Raw genomic sequence first — 25,616 nt, forward strand, 5'->3', positions numbered from 1 at the left:
ATACATACATACATACATTTATTTAATTGATTATACAAGCGCGATAAGTCGGAAAATTTAATCGAGTCGTGATACAGGTGTGTTTTTGAGAAAATTAGCAACCTACCCACGTGTGTGTGTATCTACATAACATGTACGTGATACATATGTATGTACATACTAAATTATACAATTCTGCACGATTCGGACGTCTGGAGGATGAAAAAAGTTGCGTATAGTTATAAATATGAGAAGAATAATAAATTTTTCAAGCAAATGAGAAAAAAAGAAAGTCATACAGACGCGCGTGGGCGCTATTTTCGATTTCGCAATATATTTGTCGATCTGCAGTGTATACCCACACCATAAGGTCCATATGAAATAATGTATAACGATGCGAGTCGTCGTCGTCTGTCCAAAATCCACGCCTCCTACTACGAGGCGATCTCATAGAGTTCACTGGTATTTAACGATAACTCGACAAATTATTCATTTATCTTCCCGTCACGTCGTTCTCGACCATACCTTTTATGTACTGCAAAGGATCCGTGTCCACGGTTCACCTATACAGATGTTACACGACGACGATATGCGTGGGCTAACACTTGTGAGAGGCTTTTGCGACCTCCTGCCGCCCATCCGTATCATGCATGCACGCGTCTATAGATTCACACACGCGTTTTGTCCTCCGCCGGCGCGGTATAACATTTATATTATTACGTACGTGCATTATTCTGCATAATAATTGTGCAGATCAAGTAGCGCAGTAATAAACTTCTTTGCGATTACAGTAATTTTTTCAAAAACGTTACTGCTTTCTTTCTTTTTTCAAAATCTCACGAATTCGTTTGGGGAAATTTCATATATTTTTCACAAATTCGGTGATACGAAACATCGATCATTTCCGTTTATTCTCCCGCGAATTTACAGTAGACTATGTATTATTATAACAATTTGAAACGTACTTTGGATTTTTTAATTATGTGCTGTAGGATGAAATTCAGTTACGTTGAGACATCGATTTTTAATTTGAATATTTCCCCCCTGTTTCCAACGCTGTTTCGTATGACTGTGTGAAGTAATAACTTGATTTACTCACACAAAGATGTCACATACATACGGATTCATACAATAATGATCGTTTCCCGATCCCAGATCATCTTTCACGCATGGTCAGTCACCTAAATCTTTCGATTGTCTAACGCAGAGCTAATCTAGACATCATCTCAGCTTGCTTGACGATTATAATACGAGCGGTATTACTCCGAGCCGTGTCTCCGGCCTCCCTGTGATTATCGCAGCAATCACGATTTATATTAATAAACAACGGACCGAATAACCTCTGTATTTACACTGCAGATCATTGAGAAGAGTTATTAATTATTCAATCTGTAAATCTGAAATTTAATGAAGAATATATTAATGAATGTCCGGAATGAATCACAGTTTTCTTCCTTATCGGTGTACCGAGTACATCAGTTCTTCAAATAGGATAAAAAAATATAATTGTTTTTTTCAATACAGTTCGACCTTGCACTTTCATTATTCCTATTATTTTTAAATATAATTTGAACATGTGTGATTGATTATCGTAATTTCTTATTTCTTGTCCTTTATCGTTCCCATATTACTTTATCACTTTCACTTGAATCGATCGATTCATTCTCGCCGATCTCGATCGAACGACGAAGATTAAATATCTAGCTATCATTTCTTTTTCGCATTAATCGCACATCTCGTGATGAAATTTGGCACGAAGGTCAAAGAGATTAATTGGTCATTGACAGTAGTGCAATAATATAACACACTCGGTTGCTGGCAGGCTGGATAGATATTATACATAGATATACATATAGAAGGGAATGGGTATTCGGTGGCTAATTATTTCAGTCCGTTCTGCAACGAGTAATCTCCTATACGAGAAGAAGGCGCGTGCTTGTGTTCGTATAAACAATATACTTGTATTATACAATTACGCCGACTTGTATACGTTATTTATACATGCAATTACCGTAACTACGTCTACGTATATTCACATACCTATGTGCTGTATTACTGATGACGATGAATCTTTTTATAGGTTAATATCATCACAAGTCGACTACTTCGCGTTACGAGTTTATATCTGTGCATATATATATATATATATATATACGTATATGTGTATATATACATATAATATATATATATATATATATATATATATATATATATATATATATATATATATATATATATATATATATATATATATATATATATATATATATATATATACACATAGTTACAATATGTTACATGCGCACGTGGGCAATGCAATGACATTCACTATAGCGCTATAAGTACCTGCATAGATACGTCTAAAGTAGTGCGTCCTATTCTCGTTTTGTTAAAATAAACTCCCCACTGTCGCTTTTTGTACTCTGAAATTTTCAATGTTCTTACTCTTTATATATATATATACTCTTGTGTAATGAATACATGTTACATATACATATATATATATATATATATATAAATTAAAGTCTGATTAAATATCCGGATTGAATTGATTGTCGTAGAGAGTTTTATTGTGACATGGGGAGGAAAAGAGAAAAAGAAGTAATTCTTTATTACACGTGATGCATGTGAAAAGATTTATCTGAAAATCAGTCGCGGAAGCAGCCGGCAACACTTAATCCGTGTCACTCCAGAAGGAACTAGTCGATCCGTTTCCTGCACTCCGATTGATTTGCACTTTAGTAGCTCTTAAAGGGTTTTATCTGCAGCTATTTACTCAGCTGACTCAGACTTGTTCTCCGTACCGAATTATGCCCGAAATATACATGTATTGTTGTTCTTTGCTAAAATATATGATAAGGTATATGCCAGGCATGCGTATTACGCATACCCTGTCTGCCCGTTGAACTTTTCACGGTGAAAATCTTTTATCTCTGGTTATTTATATGTACATATGTTCTTAGTGTGCGGCCAACGCTTGCTCATACCGAGATAAGATAATCGGACACGTATAAGATTATCACTTCACTTTCGCAAGAATGTTTCGCAGATATGAATCTCCACGATAATAGTTACGAACTTAAATTCGCGTATTATAGGTATATTAATTATTTTACGGCTTTCGTCAACGATCCACCGTTGAAAATCGAGGATTCCAAAAGTAGCAACGTTAACCGACAATTTAGTGAGTTGAAGTTTGCTAAAGTAATGCTGGAAATGGTTTTCATATTCAATTTACTTTCTAGATCTGGTCGCGGAAATTGCAACCCCCTACGTGATCCCTAATATATCATGCAGATTACGCGTACACATGGTATACCTATATACGTATAATAGTCGTCGTTAGTCGAGTAACGAAATTTTTATACAATTCAAACAATTTTTCGGTAAAAGTAACCGCGTATCGACAACGAGGAATAAGAAAAAAACTTACGATGAGAATCCCAAATAAATATTATTCTATGTACCTTATGTACATACCTTTAATCGGTGAAGCGAATTCTTAAGCACGCCCTAAGTTACTCTTTAAACTTCCAAGCCACGTCATTTTATCCCTATGATTTGTAGTTTGATTGCCTGCCTATTCTGCAGATAACGTTCCATTCATGTGCCATAATTTTTTCCCCCATTTTGTACCTCATGCCGTGTACATTCTGTTTGACAGTCTGAATTCCTTAAAGAATTTCAGACGGTCCCTTCCTTCCCTGTGCAAATTCTTCAAACAATGATTACTTGAGCGAATTTGAGTGGATATTATAGCAGCTTCTATCGAAAAAGGCGGAATGTGGGCAGATAAATACATCAGGTATTAGATTCAGTTTGCCCAAACTGCTAATATCGAGGCTGAAGGCGTCGTAAATTATTTAAATATTTCCGTTCATAAATTCAGTGTGTTGTTATAGTTGCTATAATGAATCAGCTCATTCTAGAAGTTATTTTTTTTGTACATTTAATTCTGATTCATAATTAAATTCTCGTGATCGACGCTGCATGCAGGAAGAATCGTGCAAAATAGTATATATAATTAAATATACCACATGCATGTACCAGAATGTACCTACAATACTAATTTTCTTACTTACCTATTTACCTATTTACCTGACTACCGCGGCAAGGTTATAACTCCATTTCTTATTCATAAGTGTCGGTATGTGGGAATTAATTTGCCATTCTTAACTCGCTGCTTTTAACTGCGCCCCCGACATGCGAAACGTTTAACTAAACAATACCAAATTTTAATACACGTATAGTTCCAAGTATATGGAAAATGTATCGAGGGTCAAGATAGCCAAAAATTCAGGAGGCCGTGATGAATTGAACGTAACAGCAACGCCAAGTATTTAAGTTATCACAGGAAATTATATACTCTCCATTTTTTTTTCTTTTTGAAATATATATCTCTTATTCATATTCACACATTCACTTTTGTTCAGGGAATATGAATGTTAATTCATCTTGCGAAACAGGAGCAAGTATCATTTTTATTGCGATAGTACTTTGCATGTTTTGTTTCATTATAAAAATAATTCGAATCGGCTTCTCACAAAAATAATCTGTACAAATTTATTTTTGAAGCAAAATCGCGCTTGAAAGGAAAAATTGGATATCGAGATTGAGCACGGATTGCGAATTCTTATCAGTGGATAAATCATAACCAACCCGTTTCAAAAATGTAAACTGATTCAGATAAGAATTAGTGATTCGAAAGTTCCGAATTTGCAAGAGTTGAAAAAAAGAGTTTGGATTAAATACCAACGAACCCATTCGGATACCGGTTATTATGTGGCGACGACTGTGCATAACGGACTCGGGGTGGGAAACGGGTAAATATCGTGTTTCTCGAGGCTCCTTATTCAGAAAGCAGGAGGAACAAGCTGCTACCCAAATGACGATGACCAGGATTGAGGATCGCTTCCGGAGAGATGATAACACCTGGCGTAAAGTCGAAATCGACAATCGAGAACGCGAGTCAATGACCCGAGGAGAGATCAACCATTTCCTTTTAAATATATAACGCGTATGTATCCGACCGTCTTCCATAAAGAGGCCTAACGCCGCTGCGTGCCAGTTTATGGCAAACCCCATACGTATATACGTTGTACGTAAATGTAATAACATAAAAGTCAACGATACGTTGTACATTCATTAGTCAGACCACCGAATCAACAGCGATTGTGGCGACTCGTATATTTCAAAGCGTGTTAGTGTCAAAAAATACGATGATTTTTTTAACAATTATGCAAGCCACGCATAAATTCGTAAAAGCAAAACGGACGAGGCAGTGAGAGTAATGATTTTTTAACTGCTATAGACAAAAACGGAAACCTTATAGCCTCGGAACCTGTCATTTTTAATCAGTGATTAAGCATTGCTGGTATGTCATAACGTTCGTTCGTGTTATTGGTGGGCAGGCTATTATAAGAATATACCGTTACCTACTGTCCACTGCCACATCGAGTATACATAAATAATCATTTCTCCTAATTATATCGCTGGTTCAATGAATTTCTATACAGATTATATTGCGGAGAACCAGATGAAGTGTAGATTGAATTTTGTTATATGCAAGCTTCTCTCCCCTGCTACAGGTATTTAGGTATTCACGTATTCTTAAAATTAGTTATACCTACGAACACTTCGATTTTTCGACGACTGTAACCCGCGCGCACGCAATATTCCTTCATAATGTTATACATAATAATAAGAATGAGAGAAAGACGGTCGCTGTACGCACGCTAAAGCCTTTTGTACAAGTAATGAAAAGTAGATTATTCCTAATCGTAAGAAGACTTACGTTGCCAAATCTCGTTTTTGGGGGGTTGAAATAAAATAGAAAAAACAAAATTAAAATAATTCAAAGGTTCTCTCTCGTACGAAACTCTTAGATATATGTATTATAGCTACGCATAGCTGTTGAAGATTTGGAGAACAGATTACTCTTCGTTGGTAGTAGTGTACTTGTCTCATACATGTACGTGCCACATAAGTAGGTAGGTATTTCCTGCTTTACGAACGAATGATTTTTTCTCGAGGCCGAGTGACGACGACTCATACATACTTCGCTTGTCAGATCACCTACGGCCTTATATATATTTAAATATATCGATCTCTTTACTTGGTTCGTTCGTGCGGTTAACAGAGTCGTAAATTGTATGTTATTTTTCGCCGTCTTCCGCGTATTACCGATTCTGGATCATGGAATTAGTATTGGCTACCTGAACCTTGATGAGGCAAGGAAATGAAACCAAAACGGTGATGTATCAGCTTTTGATGAAAATAGCAACAGTAATAATGATAACTCTGAAAGAAACTGCTGCAATTAAAGACACAGTAACAGTTGTATCGACTGCAGTTTACAACGTTGAAAATTGTTCGAACAATTAAATGCGACAAGTTTTTCTGCTGAGAGCAATCTCTGAACGCTACGAAAAAGGAGTTGCAAATGCATCATTCGAAGAGAAGTTATTACACCAGCTTGTCTGTTATATACGCGACCTCGAAGTCCATAGCAGAAAACTCGACGTGGCCTCCTCCTGGAACTACATCCTGTTCCTCTCTGACTGGAAGCGCCACTCTTAAGATTTCGACGCTATTATAAAGATAACTGAAGAGATTCTCGAGACCGGCGTCGCCGTTCGTATTCACCACCCCAGAGTATCAGAGAACTTGACACGTCTGAACACTAGAAACAATATACTATACGTAGGAATATCGGAAGTGATCTCGGGACGGCAAGTTGAATAAAATTAACCAGGAAAGAGGTGATTTAAATTTTGGGAAGATATGAGTATTTCTTCTATTCCACACTTAAATCGAAATGTGGTCGATGAAACCTGAACCTTTGCTCATACGTCACTGCTTTCATCCTTTACTTGCGTCGTCCTTAAACTTACCGTGTTACTATTTTTCCACTTTGCAATTAAAGGGATGTCGTATACCGGTGTCTCCAAATGATCAATTACTGGCTTATCGATATATCTATCCTCTTATCATCTTATAAATTCTCCAACATAGAGTGGTTGTACTAAGAGGAGGATAAAACTGACCTGCGATGGTGTCATGGTCTAAATTTATCAAACGGTGGACAGTTTATAGGTACATACAGATGTGCACGGTGTTGGGCACATGCTTTTTATACGTGTATGTATATTGTAATAACGACAAGGATGAAACGCGTTGTAGCTGGTAGCTCTTGGAGTCGTCTCCTCTCTATAATGTACCGCGACACGCGGTGATCACAAATCACAATCAGTTTGTTGGCCTGTGCTGCAGCGGCATGAGGAGTTACAATGGAATTACGTCACATTGACAATCCCAGAAACCAGGCCAGGGTGACGACGATGATTTTGTCTACGCGTTGTGATGACACTGTTCTTTTTCTGATGCTTATGATACTCGATTCCAAGTTACTAGTAGTTCGTTTATTACTCCCGAATTTTGCAATAGAACATTAGCTAGAGAATTCGAGTATTTATTTCCTTTAACACTGGTATGCGAAAAAGAAGAATAAGAATGAGTATTTCACGGCCTTATGTAAAAACTATGATATTAGTCCACGGCTCCGGCATGAGTTCATTGTCAATCGACACCTCCCCGATATTCTTATCTCGGATAAGGTGTGTGTATATACCTGGTGAACCAAGATGATATGGATGCGTGCAGATAGCGAAACATGCGAAGTGGGCACTTTTTCATCTCGCCGTTTAGTTTTAATCTGAACCCAACTCTTTAGACGTTATGACATAATACCAGGGGAACGATATCTCATCTTTTACACGAAATTTTCACGCGCTGGTTTCTCCAGAGACTGTTCAACGAGATTGGATGGGCGTTATTGCGAATTGAAACCACTGTTACAATAATGGCCGTTATTCTGCGGTAATACTAAGTTTTTATACATTTTTGTTCCAGGCCAAACAGCGTGCCTCCGTGAAGTGGCTGCTTTCCAAGGCTTACAACAACAACGTGCCGGACAATCTACGAGAGCCGTACTATCGTGATCACGAGGTACGTTATCGGTCGAATTCTTGGTTTTTTGAATGTTTGATTCATTTTCAAACATTGTTTTTTTTTTAACTCTACCTACCTTCTATCACTTATTCTAGGATCAGGAACATTTGAAGCCACAGATAGTCCACTCGCTTTCCAATGCAGAGCTCTACTGTTTGGCGTTGGCCAATATCTACTCGGATCCAAATTACCACAATCAAAACCACCTCGGAATTCTTCAAGCCCTTGCAAGAAAAGGTGTCTTTGTTTCCGAACCGAACAACACTCAGCTGACCGAAACTATCCTTATACAAAATTCACCACTTAAAATGGTTTGTACATACTTCCTAAAATTCTATTTCATATTTTTATAATTTCGGTTGGTAAAATAAAACGTACGGTTGGATCATCGTACGTACGCTATATTAGCACGATGATAGTCCAGATATGTTGTGATGTCAATGTTTGTGCTATTGATCAGAATATAAAGTACCTGAAGTACAAAAATTATCAAGCCAACGATCAAGGCTAGATGAATTTAATTACAAGTTCACCAGCATTGATTCTCATAATTTAATTTTTTTCAGTCGGCGCATATGGCTGTGATAGAAGGTTTGATGGTGCTTTATGCAAAGGAAGTAGTTACGGGAGACTGTGTCGTAGCTACAATTAGACGATTTAACCCACAAAGTAACCTGGAAGTGCCGACTGACCATGAGCGAGGACTTCTTCTGTGGATCAGCGAAGCCACTCGGGCTCTAGTTGCCAAGATAAAACTGGAAGAAGGTGCTGGGGATAGATCCCGACTGCCCGACTTACCCTCTGCCACTGATTTCCAGTCTCTGTGCGATGGTGTTGGCCTTGCTGCTGTAGTCGCATTTTACTGCCCAGAAGAGTTGAATTGGAAAGATATTCGGATATCTAAAAGGTTATCCGTCGCTGATGCTCTACACAATTTATTGCTGGTCCAAACGTTTTGTGCCAGATGCTTACCGTACTCTATTTTTCATATGCAAAATGAAGATGTCACCTACATGCGAGGGTGAGTAATCAGTGTTCAGGAATTTCGGGGGTAATTTACACTGGTTTATAAGTACGAATCCCTGAAGTCATTTAAAATGATTTTAGAATAACTCTGCTCCATTCAGTAAATTTCGTACAACTTTAATCGATTTTATACGTTCAAGCAACATTAGTTAATCCTCCGTATTTTGAAGTCATGTTTTATGTGAGACTTGTTGATTCTCAATGATTTCGTATTGTATTTCATGACTCGATTCAAATTTCCAATGTACTGTATTCGTTAATGTCAGCACTATGATGAATTTAGTTATACATATCTTATGAATACCAACTAAATTGCATGAATTGTAATTGTAACGTGTATAATAGTATATCTTTCTGTTTTCTTTCCAGATCTATGAAACAAAATTTGATTGTTTTCCTGGCCGACCTGTACAATGTGTTAGAAATTCATCCAGTCAAATCAGTTCGTTATCCAGGCGATGAAAGGGATTCGCAATATTCGAACGGTACATATGGTTTTAAAACATTCGACTCAAACAAAAATTAATATACATTTCAGATACAGTTTGAGCCATATTTAGCAATCGCAACGAAAGAAGCTTTATTATATATCAGTCGACTGTACCACTTATTCATTGAAATTTGTAATTTCGGTGATGGTTTCGGTGTTTGGTGATGGTTATCGTACAAATAATTTATCAAACTTACCTCATTAAATGGTTATTTTTTTAGTACTGTTATGTTTACAATTTACACTTCGAACTGCAGGCAATTATTCTGATTATGAAATTTGATAACAGATGATCCCAAGCTTTGCTCACGAAAAATTGAATACTATTGTAGAATTAATTTTTCGTTGCGGTAAGTCATCTCTTGGACTTACAGTTTTAATTTACGAATTTGCACAAATAGCTCACATTTATTTATGACAAAACTTCCCAACTACTTTATTTTCCTAATCGTTTCTCATTAAAGAAAATATCTTAATTCATATGAAATGAAATGGTGTTACTTCAAATGCCTCATATGCACATCATAATATCACACTTTTTCATTGTGTCATTTTATTCGATGTGTTACATTTTTCTCTTAAAATTTATAATCAAGTTTAGAATTAAATTGCCTCTAGTTTGAACGGTATATAACGCTTCTTATCAGTGTCAATACACACAAACATCTTAGAATAAGTAATAGCATCAATTCCCGAGCATTGAATGATCCGATCAGCAATGAAACACGTTTAACATCGACTTGTAATAATGTAATAAGTATATTCTTACTGCAAAGGCACGAGAGTCAAATGTAGAGAGAGAGGTAGCTTAATCCTTAATAATGTTAAAGAAGTATATCAATACCTACCTATCTATAATAATTGCATATTTCTATGGCGTAACCTCTTGATGCTTGATCAACAACGCTATCTGCCTTCCTCTTTCATCACAACCTATGATTCGGTGGTGCTATGGGTCCAGTTTGCCCACGCAATAGCCACGGTGTAGCTCATAAGCGCAGCCTGCCTCAGTCTATAGCTCCGATACCTGACCTACGAAGCAACCTCTCCGTATCCGCTCCAGGCTTCACAGGTATACAAGATACCTAACAATTATCATCTATTTCATTTCGTGGTGTCAAATCTCTTTTCTATTACGTTTCTTTCATTTTTTCATTCGTTTACTTTTTCTTTTTCGAATGTAGAATTGCTAAACAGAAAATTCTACTTCACTGTTTCTGCTGTGTTAAGAAATCTTTTCTAAAATATCTTGAGATGTTGTTTGTCGGTAATTCTATTGCTCCTTGTACTTGTCAACATTTCGAATTGCAATTCAAGTATTTTCAAGATACTTTCCAAGGTATGAAAATTATATTCTTGATCATCATAGATTGTATAATGAAATTTACTGTTTGATGGCATACATTCTTGAGGTATTGTAATCAAGCCTGAGTTTCATATGAAAATACTCTTCATGAAATGTTCTCATACTCAATAAGTAGCCTCACTTGTAAAAATGACAAAGCGAAATATAGGCGCACTGCTTGTTACTAATAACGGCTTGCGTAACACCGTCTTGTGAAAATTGGCAAGTGACACATAGCACGTAGGGAAAATTTTTAAAAGTTTGAAGCACAAAAAATATTGCCTCCACAGCTTGCTCTCAAATTGGCTTGAATATTATCTTATTTTGCATGTGTTTCTTCTTATTTTCATATTTATTCCCAAACGGAAGTGTAAAGATTTGATGTTGTACCAGATACATTTCATATGTCTTTGGTTTGTGTGATTGTTTTGCAAAGTTTCTTTGTTTTATTTTATTTCTTTGTTTCATTTGTTGCGTTTCACATATCAATTTGTTTAAATATGTTCCTTGTTTTTTCACACACACAAAACTTTAAACATCCCATACTGTACTAGAATTCGTCATTTAATTAGCAGCGAATAATTAGTCTGATCATTAGAAATATTTCGTTATAGTGCTACATAGTTTTTTATTTTTAAATTTCGACTGTAAATCTTAATAATTGTACATAATTGAAAAATGTTGCATGTTTGTGAACAATGAACAAATAATGCAAACAATTGATTGAACTAGGTGAAGTAAAATCAGTCACTGATGGTCTGTGCATATGCATATTATGCAATAACTAAGATAAAATAACTAATCTACCATTTTAATGTGCTAAGTATTTGCTATTAATTATATTAATTTCCAGTAATGAAAACACCGTCCTCAAGTTCTGTTAAAAAATCACAATCGTTACAACAGGCGATGGAAAATCAGTCGCACGAAGACAGGTAATTGTTGAAGTGAAAATATTCTTTTTTTTTTTTTATTCAAGTTGTGTCAATATTTTGAGCATATAACTTATTCTCGATCACAATGCATAAATTGTGATACTAACTATTTTACAGGAGAGCAGGAAGTGAAGATAGTTTCGTCGTCCATAGAGGCAAAGGAGTGCCTACTCTGAGCTCCGTAACTGATGAAAAGCTCGCTGCTCGAGCAGAAGCTGCTGGTCGGCCAAGTAATTGGGAAGACCAGAGACGTAGTTCTTATGCAGGCAGGCGTTCGAGGAGAAATAGCGTTACTGATGACTCTCAACTTACAATTGAGAACTTCGGAGGATCTCAGGTGACCAAGATTAATTTAAATACCTACACTGAATCACTATCTCTTGTATACTTGAAGAGTTTCACATATAAGCTGGAATATTTCAGATTTTTTCATTAATCGGATATCTTTACTTGCAGGATAATTTGCACAATTTTGGACGAAATCCTGACAAGGAAGTTGGAGGGCACGTAGGACGCCATAACGTTGCTGAGCCAACTCTTCCTGCCCGATCGAGTGTTCAAGATGTTTATGGCAGTGGTGTGCAACTGATTCTATCAGACAATGGTTATAGTGCAGACGAGCCACCCAGGCTCAAGCGACAAGCATCTAATTCGAGTCTAAACAATGTTACACTAAGAAATATCCTACATTCCAATGAAAATGATAGTAATGTGGACAGTAACAGTTCGAAATTAGCCAGCTTTGCTCAGCTCGGTAGACAGAGCTCTGACAAGGTTATCAATTTCACTTATTCCAATCAAGAGAAAGACGACAACCTTTTGAAAAAAGCTGGCATAGTAGCAAAAAAACAAGTTCAAAATAATGGCAGCACATCGGGCGAAAAAAAGACAACATTCGCCGCACTCCCAAATACGACTACGTGGCAACAACAGAGCAACCAGCACATGCAACAAGCCGAGACTAATACTACTGGTAATTTATTATAATATATACCATTCGATGTACATCTTTATGTTGCAGACGCAAAAGAATTTGGTGTTTTTCAAAATAAGTTCGATAAGTAACATTTTATAATTGAAACCGTATAGATGAAAATGGAGGTAATACAGTCATGGCATCACAGTTGAATAACATCAGGATGAAACTTGAAGAAAAACGACGTCACATAGAAAACGAAAAGCGAAAAATGGAGGTTGTCATGTCTAAGCAGCGGCAAAAAGTTGGCAAAGCTGCATTTTTGCAAGCAGTTACCAAGGTAATGTATAATGCATGGAATTTACAGTGCTACAGGATTTTACCGTTGAAAATATTTCTTTTGAAAGAAACAGCACCTCAATCTGATAATTTAGATTTAATATTCCCCTCGGATAACGGAACTTTTTACTTATTATTTAAAAAAATAAAGCACCAAGTTTTAACAGCCACCTATTGTCCTTAGGCTATTGTAGTTTTGCTAATGGTAAAATCTGCATTGCACAGAATGTTTTTTATTTCCTACGAGCTATTTTTCAATTTACTCCACGTATTCTCTCCCTTTTCCCAATCAATTTTAAATGACTGTGTGGTTATTTTGTCTATTTTCCTTATTCGACGCCTACATGCAACGCTGTATGCAAGCTTCTCAGTTTTCCAAACATGCAACAAACAAATCAACATCTTGCACATATCTCGTTTTATTCACACTTATCAGATTTCGAATGTACGTAGAACCTTTCTACTTTTACTTGGTACTTTCTACCTTCAATAGGATAGAACATATACGTTCGTAATAAATAACTTTTATACTCACGTTCCATGTACTAGTTTTCACATACTTCATCACTTACGTTTCTTGATCAAATGAATGTAAGTATTTCTGTGTTAAAAAATGGTTTATCGTATTAAAATTGTGTTGATAGGGTGCTGGAATGCATGAGGAAAGATATTGTGTTTATTGTTTTACTTTTTGCGCCGAGGCCAAGTATTGATTGAAATTTTTTGGTACAATTGATGTACTGCTCAATGTGCGATTGTAAATAAAAAGTTTATAATATATTTGTAAGCACTTATCGTATGCTGCAAATGGTTGAATCAAATATTACATACTGGCATTAAAAAAATGTAAAAAATATTTTAATTGCAACAGTCAGTCGCTGTGCAAGACGTTAAATTGTTTTGCAATTTTATTCTAGATTATCATTTGCTAGTAATGTTTCAAACTCGTCGAATATAATTTTGGCCACGGATGCGACACACGGTGTTTGGTGTGTGGTGGAGGCGTTTGTACTTAACAAGGCACACTGGTTGGGCTGGTTCCAGGGTAAGGTAAAATCCCCTTCATCGTCAACATCAGGGGCTGAAAGCCCTGTGGAATCTGTACCCCCCAGCTCCATTACTTCTGGAAATGTAGGGTTCATCCCTGCAAGTAGTACAGAGACACATCTCGTATCCAACCATCCCCCTCAAGATAAACCACAACGGCCTTTTTCGCTCAAGGTATGCTTTAGTATACAGGCGGCGATTGTACATACACATGCACATTTTCATTGTTTAATTTTTTTCTACGCTTTTCATACCATTCACGATCGGCACAAAATGCTTGCTTCGCTGATATTTTCATTTTACAATATTCATGTCAGAATTTTTATACAATACATATGAAGTTGAAACGTTTATTTTTTGTTGAAATGTAACTGTGGTGCAAAGCTTTCCATGGTTTTCAACGCTTATCTGCAATATCTCCATTTGTTTAAATAACATTTTTTAATCTTAAGCTGTTGTCTTTGCAGCAGCAAGATTTGCCGAAGATCAATTTCTATTTTAGGAGTTTCTATTTCTATTTTTAGAAGCTATTGTTTCAGAAAGCATGTATAGAATTGCATTGTCTCATAGTTTTTCTTTTGTTAATTTCTAATATCCCAGTTCCATTCCCGACACGTATGTATCTGATTGTTCTCGGTGATGGTCTAATCCGGTTTATTCACTTATTTCATACCCATTATTCTCAAACCATCATGCAGATAACCGTGGTTTTATATCTAAGAAATTTATAAAGTGTCTTACTCGTACTATAAATCCCAAATGATGAAAAATGCATTAATGGTTGTAAAAAGAATCCTATAATATCATATCGTGAAGGTACTAACGGTTTTAATGTTCCCAATTTCTTACTGAGTTTTATTCTAAAATACATTCAGAATTTGTAGTACATTACCTCACATCTTCATGTCTACTAAAAAATATGAATCATTTATGTCAAGGAAAGACAGTTGCGTTGTTTCGTATTCGTCTTCAATTCATGCAACTGATTTTGAATGTGAAATATGTGTGTTGGGAACATCTTAGTTACCTAAGATATGATATTGATCAAACAATAGGATGAATATGAATCTCTGTCGAGTGATATCTTCGACTTCTATCCCAAGCAGAAGGTCTGGAACAAATATGGACGATTGCTTGTGGAATTTCTCAACTAACTTATTTGTGTCGTATGTTGAACAGGTTATTATTTATTTAAGCAATTTTGAATCAACAGGTGTGTGTTGTCAACTAATCATAAGGGATTCAGATCGATTCAAGTTAAACTTTTCTCATCTCTTGATGAGATTCATTACTTCTCAATTATTGTTTATTAATCAAGTGCAAATTGTTTGGAATGGAAGGAACAAATTTTTTCACTAAGGCTTGTGAGCTTTTCAAGAAATGAAGGCACTTGAAGAGCAAGGAGAAAAGCATTCTGGTGTACCGTGTATATATTAAAATTCAAAGTATTTTTTTGTAATTATAATGAACAAAGATGGCCTTGGTTCAAGTTGATAGCTGAATACTTTTTTATAATGTGATAACTTCATTGATTACTTTTAGGTTTCGGGTTCAAAATTATCCAAAATGTTCGCTCATGCTATTAATAATATATTTTTTTTAATATCCTTATTAGTACCAGCTAAATTCAGCCACAATAGTCAAGATTGTGTCCAAATTTCTAAATCAAATTCTTCAGCAGCATCAAGCCCAGTTGAATTAGTTTTCCAATCAAATTCCCCCACTGAAGACGAGTCAGCTGATTCAATAGAAACATTGTATGGATCTGTAAATTCACAGGAATCTCTGTATTTATCTGTTACTGATAGTGGTAGTACAAGAGAATCAGTTTATGAGGCTGTCGAAGGAGAATATGTTACAGAAATTGAAGAGATCAAGCTTTCTGACCATATTAAACCTCGATCAAAGCTTACTAAGTACAATAACTTTGATTTTGACTACTATAAATATTTACCGCAAACGAAACTGGAGGATATTGTTCCGTATCAAATCATGACCTCTATTACCTCGCAAAATTTAAAACCAGAACTAGCAGAGGTCTATTCCAATCATGGTCAGGAATCTGTAAACTCATTGAGCTCTGTGATATTGAGCGATGAAAGTTTACCAATTATCAGCGATATTGATTTGAAGTATTTTGATTGCGCTATAAATTCTCAAGCAAGTATATCGAGAGAATTTAACAACCCTGTGAAGCTCGAGAACACCTCAGACAATGATGAATTGGAAAAACAAAAGTCCTCTCAAATATTGCATAAAATTGACGATACAGGGGGCTGTAATGAAGATGCCGTGAGAGACCAAACAATGGGTTTGATTCCCGATTCACTTCCACCAAGATGTACAATATATTCGAAGGTCATGGAAGGTGGAAAGAGTCGCGTTAGAGAAACATCTATAAAATTAGCCGATAATGAAGCACTTCACAATGAAAAGCGTAAAATTAAGCTCGTTACTTTGCCTCAAAATCGAAATAGTTGCAAACGCAAAGTAGTGCTTGAGACAATAAGGTAAATTAGAAGAAAAAAATGGGGAAAATTTTTAACCTGATGTATTTGTACTAATGATAGCTATAGTAGGACTTATATTACAAATAATTGTAACAAACCAAACGATTGAAATATTACAGAATTTTAGTAAATTATTTCGTATAAAATATATTGATACGTAGACACCGCAATCTATTACGGGAACGAATGTGGAAACCTTAGAGCTGGTAGCTGAGTCGGGCGATGATTCATCTCTATCAGAAAAAGAAAGCTATCAGGTTTAAATAAAAAAAAAAATGTGCAGCCTTCATAATTTGTTAAACAATAGCTAAATTGTATTTATAACTCAACTAATTGTTTAAAAACCCAGGAAATCAGTGAAGATGTGCGAGATGTGGAACATAAATGGCTTGAGCAGGATGGCAGTGCACCTTTTATCGAAACACGACGCACACCAGACATTGAGAATATGGACATAGATCAGTACCATGAGTCTATATCACAGTTAGTATTTCTATTACTATGCTTTAATTTATATTTATAAATTTTCACATCCCATTTCACTTTTTTCAGAATGAATAGCAGTCTTAGCGAAATTCAAGCAGATATACAGCGGCTAGCCAATCAACAAAATCAAATTCAACAACAACATTTAATGAGCCAACATCAGCAGCAGATGCAGCAACAACTACAGCAATTAAAGAGTTTAAGCCAGCAACATATGCAGGTAAAGGCAACATGTTACAACTGCCAGCAAGAAGAGAAAATTACTTTGTAGATTCTCTGTTCCTTTATTCTGTTTATGTTAAAATGCACAGATTGTACATGGTAAATATCAATTTATTGCACAGAATTATGCCATACCACCAATGAATTCAATACCAACGAGAATTCAGGACCCTCAACAGTCACAGTTCTACTTACATGATCATGCGCAATCTCAGCGACGAACATGGGGTCAACCGTTACCACCTGAAAGCTTAGCGAACGAAATGGCTGCGGCAGGTTATCAGCAGCCAGTTGAACTTCGATATAGTCCACAGCCTGCAGGTATAATTTGTTCACTTGGAAAGTTTTTGATGCTTTTTATTCAGAGGACCGAATAATTTGCTTAAATAAAACTGGTGTCATTCAGCTTACCAGCAGGACTCACGACTGTATCAAGATACGAGGACATGGGCTGCGCCTCCTTCTCAGCCAAAAGGATTCGTACTACATGAAATAGCACCGGATCAGAGATATCTCAATGGTGGCGATCATAGTCTTTGTAACAACCAAATGAATCGTTCAGGTTCTACTTACCCTACACCTGCCACACTGTTCAATACAATGCCACCATCATCTGCCAGTCCTCAACATCGAAATGCGGTAAGTATAAAAGAAATAATAAATTACTGAAACTTGTATAATTGGATGAAAGTAACTTGACGAATTTCATAACTTTCACTTGACTTCGCATCAAATTAATGTTGGTGTATAAAGTGACAAATAAGCACATTCAGCAACAATACTATAGTAAAATCTTTAATCTCAGTTTATAACTTGGCACATCTTGTATGAATGATTGTGAAAATAACAGTACCTACCTGAAGGTCAGATTTACTTCAAATATCTTTGGTCAAAACGTACGTAGGTTTTCCCCCTCCAATATATGGTATAACAGTGATGGTATATGCTGTGTCCAGAACCAGTTGGTGACGTAATTTACGTTTATAGACATAGTGTTGACACCCAACATGGTAGAGTCTTCCCACACTGACGTTCTAATACCTGACACCTACAGTTTGGACCACGACTCGTTTCCCTACCTGATACAGATATTTATTTAAATAAGATGTATCTTTTCTATTCTTCCTCTACCACTAGTTCACACAGTTATAGTAACAAGGTGTGTGCACGTTGCCTCTTGTCATACTGACAAAAACCTCATACTATCATCAATCGCGGAGAGTGAATAAAAGTTTTATAATTAATAAACTCTGCAATTGTACGCTTTAGTTAATTTGTGATTTTTGAATATTGATCACGTTTTTATTAATCTACAACCCACTCATAAGCGCAGTGACTCATCTCTTAATTTGTGTTTTGCTCAATTTTAGATTTGAAACATCTTTCAGTTGAGCCAATTCGTGTGTTAATATTTTCTGAATGTCCAAAAATATATGAAATCTGTGTTTCTGAATCTAGGTGCACAGAATTAGTCAGCTAATGGGTGAAAGCCCAGAACAAAAAAGACCTACGGTCCACCATATACCCATAACATGCGAAAGTCCCACGGAAAAACGCCAAGCACCTGTACTGCACACTCCTGTCCCTGCGCCATCAGTTGATGATATGGAGCCTCAAAATATTTCGTTTATTGGTGAGTAGCAGAATTCTCTTGACTGGGTATATCGATTTTTAATGCGTTCAGAAATGGAGTAGTGTTTGGAATATACGCTAATATTATTTAGGAAACGATGACGATCTCTCACACGGAATTCGTGGCTTGAATATCACATCAGGCAGTAGAACGTACAGAAAACCCTCACCCACGAGACCTTCGATATCTAGAAACTCTTTTCAACCGCATTCGTCGCTACGAGAATCAGCGTCTCCGCCATGTGCAACGCCCGAAGTGTCAGCATTTGATACCACAGATCCTGGAGAGAAGGGATTCTACATATCATTCGATAACGACGCACCCAAAAAGCCTAAGCCAGCACTTGGGCAAAAAAGAACGTCTCCGAAGAAGGTAGTCAGTGAAACCAATGAAAATACAAGTAATGCCAACCCATTTTTCTTGTTATTATTTTTCTATCTTCTTCCAAATAGGAAAGGACCGTTTCTTCCTATATCGAGCAAGAAGACTTTACCGTTAGACCTGAATCTCCACCAGCCAGTGCTGCAGAAAGGCAGCGGCAGCTTGAGGCTCAAAGAGATTTGGAAAGAGAAAGGATCAAGCAAGCAGAAGAGAGAGAGCAACAACGACAAGAAATTCGAGATAGGGACATGCAAAGAGAAATGGAGAGAGAACGTCAGAGAGATAGACAGAAGGATAACACTTCAGTTAGCCGACAGGGAAGCGGAATTGGACTTGTTATCGGAACTCAACTAGCCAATCCAGATCCTGTATGTCATTGTACATTTGCATATCTTTGTTCATTTTCGCACATGTTTTATTTATACTATTAATAAGTCTATATTCTGTTATCGTTTGTCAATCTTTGAAGACAGTAATTATACTTTTAGAACTCACTGGATGAAATGGAGAAGAAGAAAGAACGAATAATGCTGCTGTCATTGCAACGGCGACAACAGCAGGAAGAATTGAAGGAGAAAAAAGAAGCTGAGGCGCAAACTCGCAAAGAACAAGAAAAGTTGAAAATGGAAGAAAGGGCACGTAAAAAGGAGGAAGAAAGACAGAAGAGAGCTGCGATTCTTGAACAATATAAGCTTAAAAAGGCGATTGAAGAAGCAGAGAAAGAGGTAATTCTGTAAATGTTGAGTGATCTAATAATTTTTTTTTCTTTCGAATCGTAACATTATTCAACTTACAATTAGTGGGATGTACGTTTTCATTCTGCTCTTCAATTTCAGGGTAAAATCATTGACAAAGAACTCTTGAATGCGATAAAGCCAACAAAGCTACGTAACAAAACCACACCCAGTCGTCCTCGACCGAAAACAATTCATGTGGATGCGGGTGCTGATTTAGATTCTGGAACCTTGACGCCAAGCCGGGGGAAAAAAGGATCTTCATCTAATCTTAGCACTGGTGAGTTAATCGAAAAATTATTCACCAACGTCCGATGTGATGTGTTCTCTACTCGCATTAATTGACGCCATTGAAACTAAGCACATTCGTAAAACCACAAAGATTGAAATTTTATTTAAATTTCAACTGATACTAAGGGTACTTTTATAATTTGGATAGGTTTCCTTTCAACGAGTGATCAATTATATGCATAATGTGGTACTAAATATACCCAAATGTTTTAACTACGTTGATATAATGCACATTGATGTTGCAAGTACACGTTTCCTGCATGATAAAGTTGACACTAAAGCAATTTTAATTTAGCAATATTTGTGACAATACTACGTAAAAAAAAAAAACTTATCGTTTGTACATGTATGTTCTATTATTAGCTAAATCTTCACAGCGCTGAATGTTTTCTTGATTACACTAGTTTATTGCAATACATACATCATGTTGCCTATATTTTATCTGCTATTATTATTTACATTTCTCTACTTGCTTTGATGATTGAACAAACTCTACATTATCAGACAAAACGCGATTCTACTTAGTACAGATTTAATAAATAAATTGACCAATGTTGTGAAATTAGTCTGAATTCATGCAATAGATTAAAGATCTTATAACAAATGTGACTAGATTTGAAATCAATTGAAAATCGGCTAATGAACAAATTAATGAATCTATAATCATTTCTGTACGGTTCCATAATAAAATTCGATAACCTGGATTGATGACACCAGAAATGCAAGTCTTCCGATTTTGACTTTATCAACTAGACTATGATAGAAAACTCAGTAAAAAAAATTGTTGTGCACTAACACACTTACCATAGCGTCGCTGATATCCCCAACGATGAGACGGGACTACTATCGTGGCTCTCAGGATAGTCTTACTGCCGCCCACCTTGATGACCGTCGCTCAGGTCCCCTTTATCGAGGTGGCAGCCTTAGGGGTACGCAGTACACACACTTTTCACTCCTCTCACCTTGTAAAACAATTACACAGATACCAACAACTTGACAAAAGTCTTAATAATATTTTATCCTTTACATTTTTATAATTTACGCAAAATTTTATATCTATTACCAAACGCATAAGGTCATGGAAAGTTGCTTCCCTTCACCAACTTTATGATATTTTTATCACGTTAAAACACCTGATGATGTTGATGCTATTCTCTAATTCGGTTGAGTAATCAAGATTTTGTTGAGTTGTTTGTCATAGTTAATTTTTAGTTTGTTTTTGTTTCCCTCGGTATAATTAGATGTTATTTATTTTTTTCTGTATAAGCATGGTTTGAGTGCAGTTACATTATGAAAATTTATTCATACGTATAATATTTGTATACAACTTATCTAGCAATAGAACTCAAATGGCGAAATAATAACTCATTGTAATAATAGCGATCTATTTTAGTTTCTTCTGTAGATTCGCCAGATGATGGTAGAGGATCTTCTCCATGTCGTAGCGTTAATCAACTTGGTCGTCGTGGTTCTTATAAAACATCACGAGGTAAGTTTAGTAAGTAAGCGAAAAAGTTTATGGAGAATGGATTGATCGTTTTTTGACCTTTGGTATTATAAGAGTAGAGCTGTTTCAGGAATCTCTATCATGTATGGATCGCCATGTATATGAATACCCACTTACCTACCTACCTATATCTACCCTGCTGATATTTAAACAAAACAAACAAGAACACAAAATGAAACCTTTTGATCATTTATCAATGATTGTGTGTATGGTTATTTCGGGTATGAGTTATTATTCAGTAGTGGCGCCTGTAGAAAACCCTGTTGATTTTAGAGCGGAACATTGTTATGCACCATTTGCACCGATTGGTATATTTATTATTATTATTGTTATTTTCATGGTTGTCATTACATGAATCTTATTTATTATACCCATGTGTAACTTATGGAATGGCCTGTATGGAAATATTGTCATCTTTTGGCTATTATACTAAGAGTACTAAGAAAAAAGAAATGCACAACAAAAGCATTTCCCCAAAAAATGTATTATTGGCACTACCTCGGTCTCGCCGGTGTAACAACGGAAACGTTACGTTATTACAGATGCACAGGAGCCTCAGCAACAAGTTAGAGGCAGGCCTAAATACCCAACTTACCAAAACTTTAAGGGGAGAAAGTCTAATTCGTTGATGAATTTGTGTGGTAAGGAGAACAGTGAATTGGAATACATACGTTTACCCCTTTTTCTCTATCGTGCAACAATTTTCATATACGTATATGTATATGTATATGAATATACATGTATGTTCTTTACACCGTAAAATTGTAGTAGGCTACTATGTATATACATATTGTAGTTGCATGGTGTCTCAGGTTAAACGCACAGGTGGCAGTTGTACACGTATGTCATATTGGTATACCCTACATGTGTATATTCCACAATAAACGAGACATTGTTTTTCTACATCTATCTCGAACTTTTTTATATGATTCACGGGTGAATTAATAGTTCTGAAATTACGTCTTCCATAAAGCTCTAAACTTTCACAAGTGCTCTATCATACCATGAATATGGTATATGGAATTGTGGATACAGTTCATGCGTAATATTTTATTTTTTTCTAGAAAACGTACCAAAATTCAATCAATCAACATTATGGTTGATGTGCAGTATGTAACTGATATTTCACTCAGAAGTGGTATAAATTTCTCAAATCAAAGTAACACTAAATAGTTTTTGAATTAGTCTGACATATAAATTAAATTTTGTCATCTACCTTTAAGGAAAATATTTTAAAATCAAGTCTAAATTTACTGAAATATTAAGAAAGGTATATCGATTTTGAAGTTCAAGCAACATTTTACAGAATGTCTTGTTAATTTTTATTTTCTTGGAACATACAAGAGATGCATTGAACGTTTTCCAAGTGATTATTCATTTCGATAGTAAAAAATTAGCATAAAAAGCATATGAATATCTTGACAGTTTGTACTAGTAAAAATATTATTCAGCATACCTTTTTCTTTGATAGTATGGCATTATATATTCGCACACATTAGTTCGATTATTGTGGAATGCACGAGATATATACATATGTACAATATATTATATATACACGAATTGCACTGTTTCTATTCATAGCCAAAGTCTCATTAATAACTTCCAAACTAGACTCTGCTTTCCCACAAAATTATGGTAACGGTAATGGTATTCCTATTCTCAGGACACCTTAAACATGCTAATTATTCCTATACTATGTATATAATAAAATATATATTGTTATTATCTGCATAGTATTAACCCAGTAACAAAGGTTTTTTTTTATTATGTAATACCACTAGTGAGACTTTGACCTTAGTTTCAGGATATTAAATTTATTTGCTAGCGTAGCTGCAGATGTTCAGTTGAAGCTTGTCGGGCTTTGGTCACTGTATAGCACCGGTTATGGGTTATTGTATAATCGTTGTATTTCAGATCAAGGTCGGTGGTTCCAGTCTAATATTTGGTGTTATTTTTCTCTCATAGTTAGGTTTTACATCGTTAATATTGTCATGCTTCTTCTTCGAGTTCTTGATAATTTGTTGTTCAGTCTTTCATGTACTACATTTGTTTCAGGTATTAATTGTTAATAATAATAGCTAGTCAATCTTTCGATATAGACGAATATGTGTGGAAACAACAAAGAAAAAGTTAGGAAAAATTACATAGTCAAATGCCATTATTTACGTTTTAGTTCCCATGTTCTCTTCTACAGTAAAAATAATCATAAATAAGTACTTGGTTCTTATAGTCAAATGGTATTTAAATAGTAAAACAACAAAAAAATAGACCATGAACAGCTACTTATTTATTATGCAATCAGCTATTCACAATTTGATGTACAAAGTATTCGTAACATAAAGAGTCAACAACTTGAGAAATTCTATAATCGCACTGGAATAAATAAATGCTGTCTATAAACTATGACTATTTTTCAAAAAAGTATGTGATAATAAGTTATACCACATTGAATAGCACAGACCATTAATCATAAACCTGAAAGTTCCACATGTTATATCAATATTTAATTGAGCATAGAAAATTTCTTATTCATAAGAATAATATTCATCAGCTTTTCATGTAAACTAAATGTGTGTACATTGGGTATGCGGAAATTGTCATGAAATATCGAATTATTTAACTCAGCAACAATTAACGTGCTTTAAAATGATGAAAATAATTCTGCTGTAAAAATTACCTTATGATATCGATATGTATGTTATGAGTTCTTCTGAACAATGCAAGCAATGAAGATGGATATAGTATATGTACTTATTCTCCAAATGAAAAAGAATTCGTAGAAAATCTCTCAAACACTTGTTACTAACTGTGTAATGTAATGTTCTGTAAATACTTATCTAAAAAAAAACAGATAGAAAGAAGCAACTTGCCACTAGATATTTTCTTGCCAGTTTTATTCGCTCCTGCGAGTATTCCATCTTCAAATATTAAGGCTTGCGTTCACAGGTTCGAGTAGTGATCAAGACAGTATGATGTATCGGTACACAGATACGGACAGTGGGCTGGGCAGGGCGACACCTCCGAGACGCGCACCGAGTCCAGGAATGGGCAGTATGAGGCATCTACCGTCACCATCTGGCCCCGGATCACTTCCTCCAGGCCTTATGACAAAACGAAGGATGTTCGATGACGGAAGCAGTGATATTAGCAGTACTCCTAGTTCAATGATGGATTATAATGGTAAGAAAGTAGTTTACATTTTTCTTCCAGGCTAACTTATGTGTATCTACCACTTATCTACCTCTGTCTGTCTTTGTTCTTGACAGGTCCACGATTATACAAACAACCTACCACTAAGTCAAATAGAGGAATTATGTTGAATGCTGTAGAATACTGTGTATTCCCCGGAACAGTGAATAAAGAAGCTAAAAGGAGGGTACTGGATGAAATATCCAGATCGGAAAGCAAGCACTTTCTTATTCTCTTCAGAGATGCCGGTTGCCAATTCAGAGCTCTCTACTCGTACTGTCCTGACAAGGAAGAAGTTTCTAAACTTTACGGCACCGGACCAAAGCAGGTCAACGACAGAATGTTCGACAAGTTTTTCAAGTACGATTGTTATTTTTCGTATTGTACTTCACCCTAAAAAAATACGTTATGATTTCACTAATTCAATCATTCCGTAAGCAATTCGCCACCTTTTTCCCCACTTGACTTGAAACAGTATTTTTGGACTTACTTCGCTTTTCTACCGGTCAACATTACCTAAGTTAGATCTCTGTTCTACGAACGATATATGATAATCCTGTTCACATCATGGTTTCA

At 35.7% G+C, this 25,616-nt stretch overlaps 1 protein-coding gene and 1 long non-coding RNA gene across 22 annotated transcripts in view; one reads left to right on the forward strand and one right to left on the reverse strand.

Moving 5' to 3' along the window:
- Positions 1–25,616, forward strand: part of Patronin (calmodulin-regulated spectrin-associated protein patronin) — a 40,387-nt gene that overhangs the window by 11,617 nt on the left and 3,154 nt on the right. For 12 of the 21 annotated variants that reach the window (XM_046611650.2, XM_046611651.2, XM_069133427.1 and 9 more), the window contains 24 exons: positions 7,891–7,986; positions 8,085–8,300; positions 8,556–9,010; positions 9,385–9,500; positions 10,467–10,577; positions 11,704–11,785; positions 11,903–12,122; positions 12,242–12,758; positions 12,875–13,041; positions 14,085–14,261; positions 16,947–17,080; positions 17,150–17,303; positions 17,428–17,626; positions 17,712–17,944; positions 18,764–18,938; positions 19,030–19,310; positions 19,391–19,687; positions 19,808–20,044; positions 20,156–20,333; positions 21,154–21,273; positions 21,738–21,833; positions 22,394–22,492; positions 24,798–25,031; positions 25,118–25,400. In XM_046611650.2, the coding sequence (XP_046467606.1) occupies positions 7,891–7,986; positions 8,085–8,300; positions 8,556–9,010; positions 9,385–9,500; positions 10,467–10,577; positions 11,704–11,785; positions 11,903–12,122; positions 12,242–12,758; positions 12,875–13,041; positions 14,085–14,261; positions 16,947–17,080; positions 17,150–17,303; positions 17,428–17,626; positions 17,712–17,944; positions 18,764–18,938; positions 19,030–19,310; positions 19,391–19,687; positions 19,808–20,044; positions 20,156–20,333; positions 21,154–21,273; positions 21,738–21,833; positions 22,394–22,492; positions 24,798–25,031; positions 25,118–25,400 (4,877 nt within the window). The remainder of the gene's footprint in view (positions 1–7,890; positions 7,987–8,084; positions 8,301–8,555; positions 9,011–9,384; positions 9,501–10,466; positions 10,578–11,703; positions 11,786–11,902; positions 12,123–12,241; positions 12,759–12,874; positions 13,042–14,084; positions 14,262–16,946; positions 17,081–17,149; positions 17,304–17,427; positions 17,627–17,711; positions 17,945–18,763; positions 18,939–19,029; positions 19,311–19,390; positions 19,688–19,807; positions 20,045–20,155; positions 20,334–21,153; positions 21,274–21,737; positions 21,834–22,393; positions 22,493–24,797; positions 25,032–25,117; positions 25,401–25,616) is intronic. The other 9 variants (XM_046611653.2, XM_046611652.2, XM_046611654.2 and 6 more) reach the window with 9 other exon arrangements.
- Positions 16,945–18,182, reverse strand: LOC124212015 (uncharacterized). The gene is made up of 3 exons (XR_006881559.1): positions 17,879–18,182; positions 17,717–17,788; positions 16,945–17,620 (listed from the first exon to the last, which is right to left on the reverse strand). It is a non-coding gene; the product is annotated as an uncharacterized lncRNA (long non-coding RNA).

The sequence above is a fragment of the Neodiprion pinetum genome, chromosome 2, assembly GCF_021155775.2.
Source record: "Neodiprion pinetum isolate iyNeoPine1 chromosome 2, iyNeoPine1.2, whole genome shotgun sequence".
NCBI lineage: Eukaryota > Metazoa > Arthropoda > Insecta > Hymenoptera > Diprionidae > Neodiprion > Neodiprion pinetum.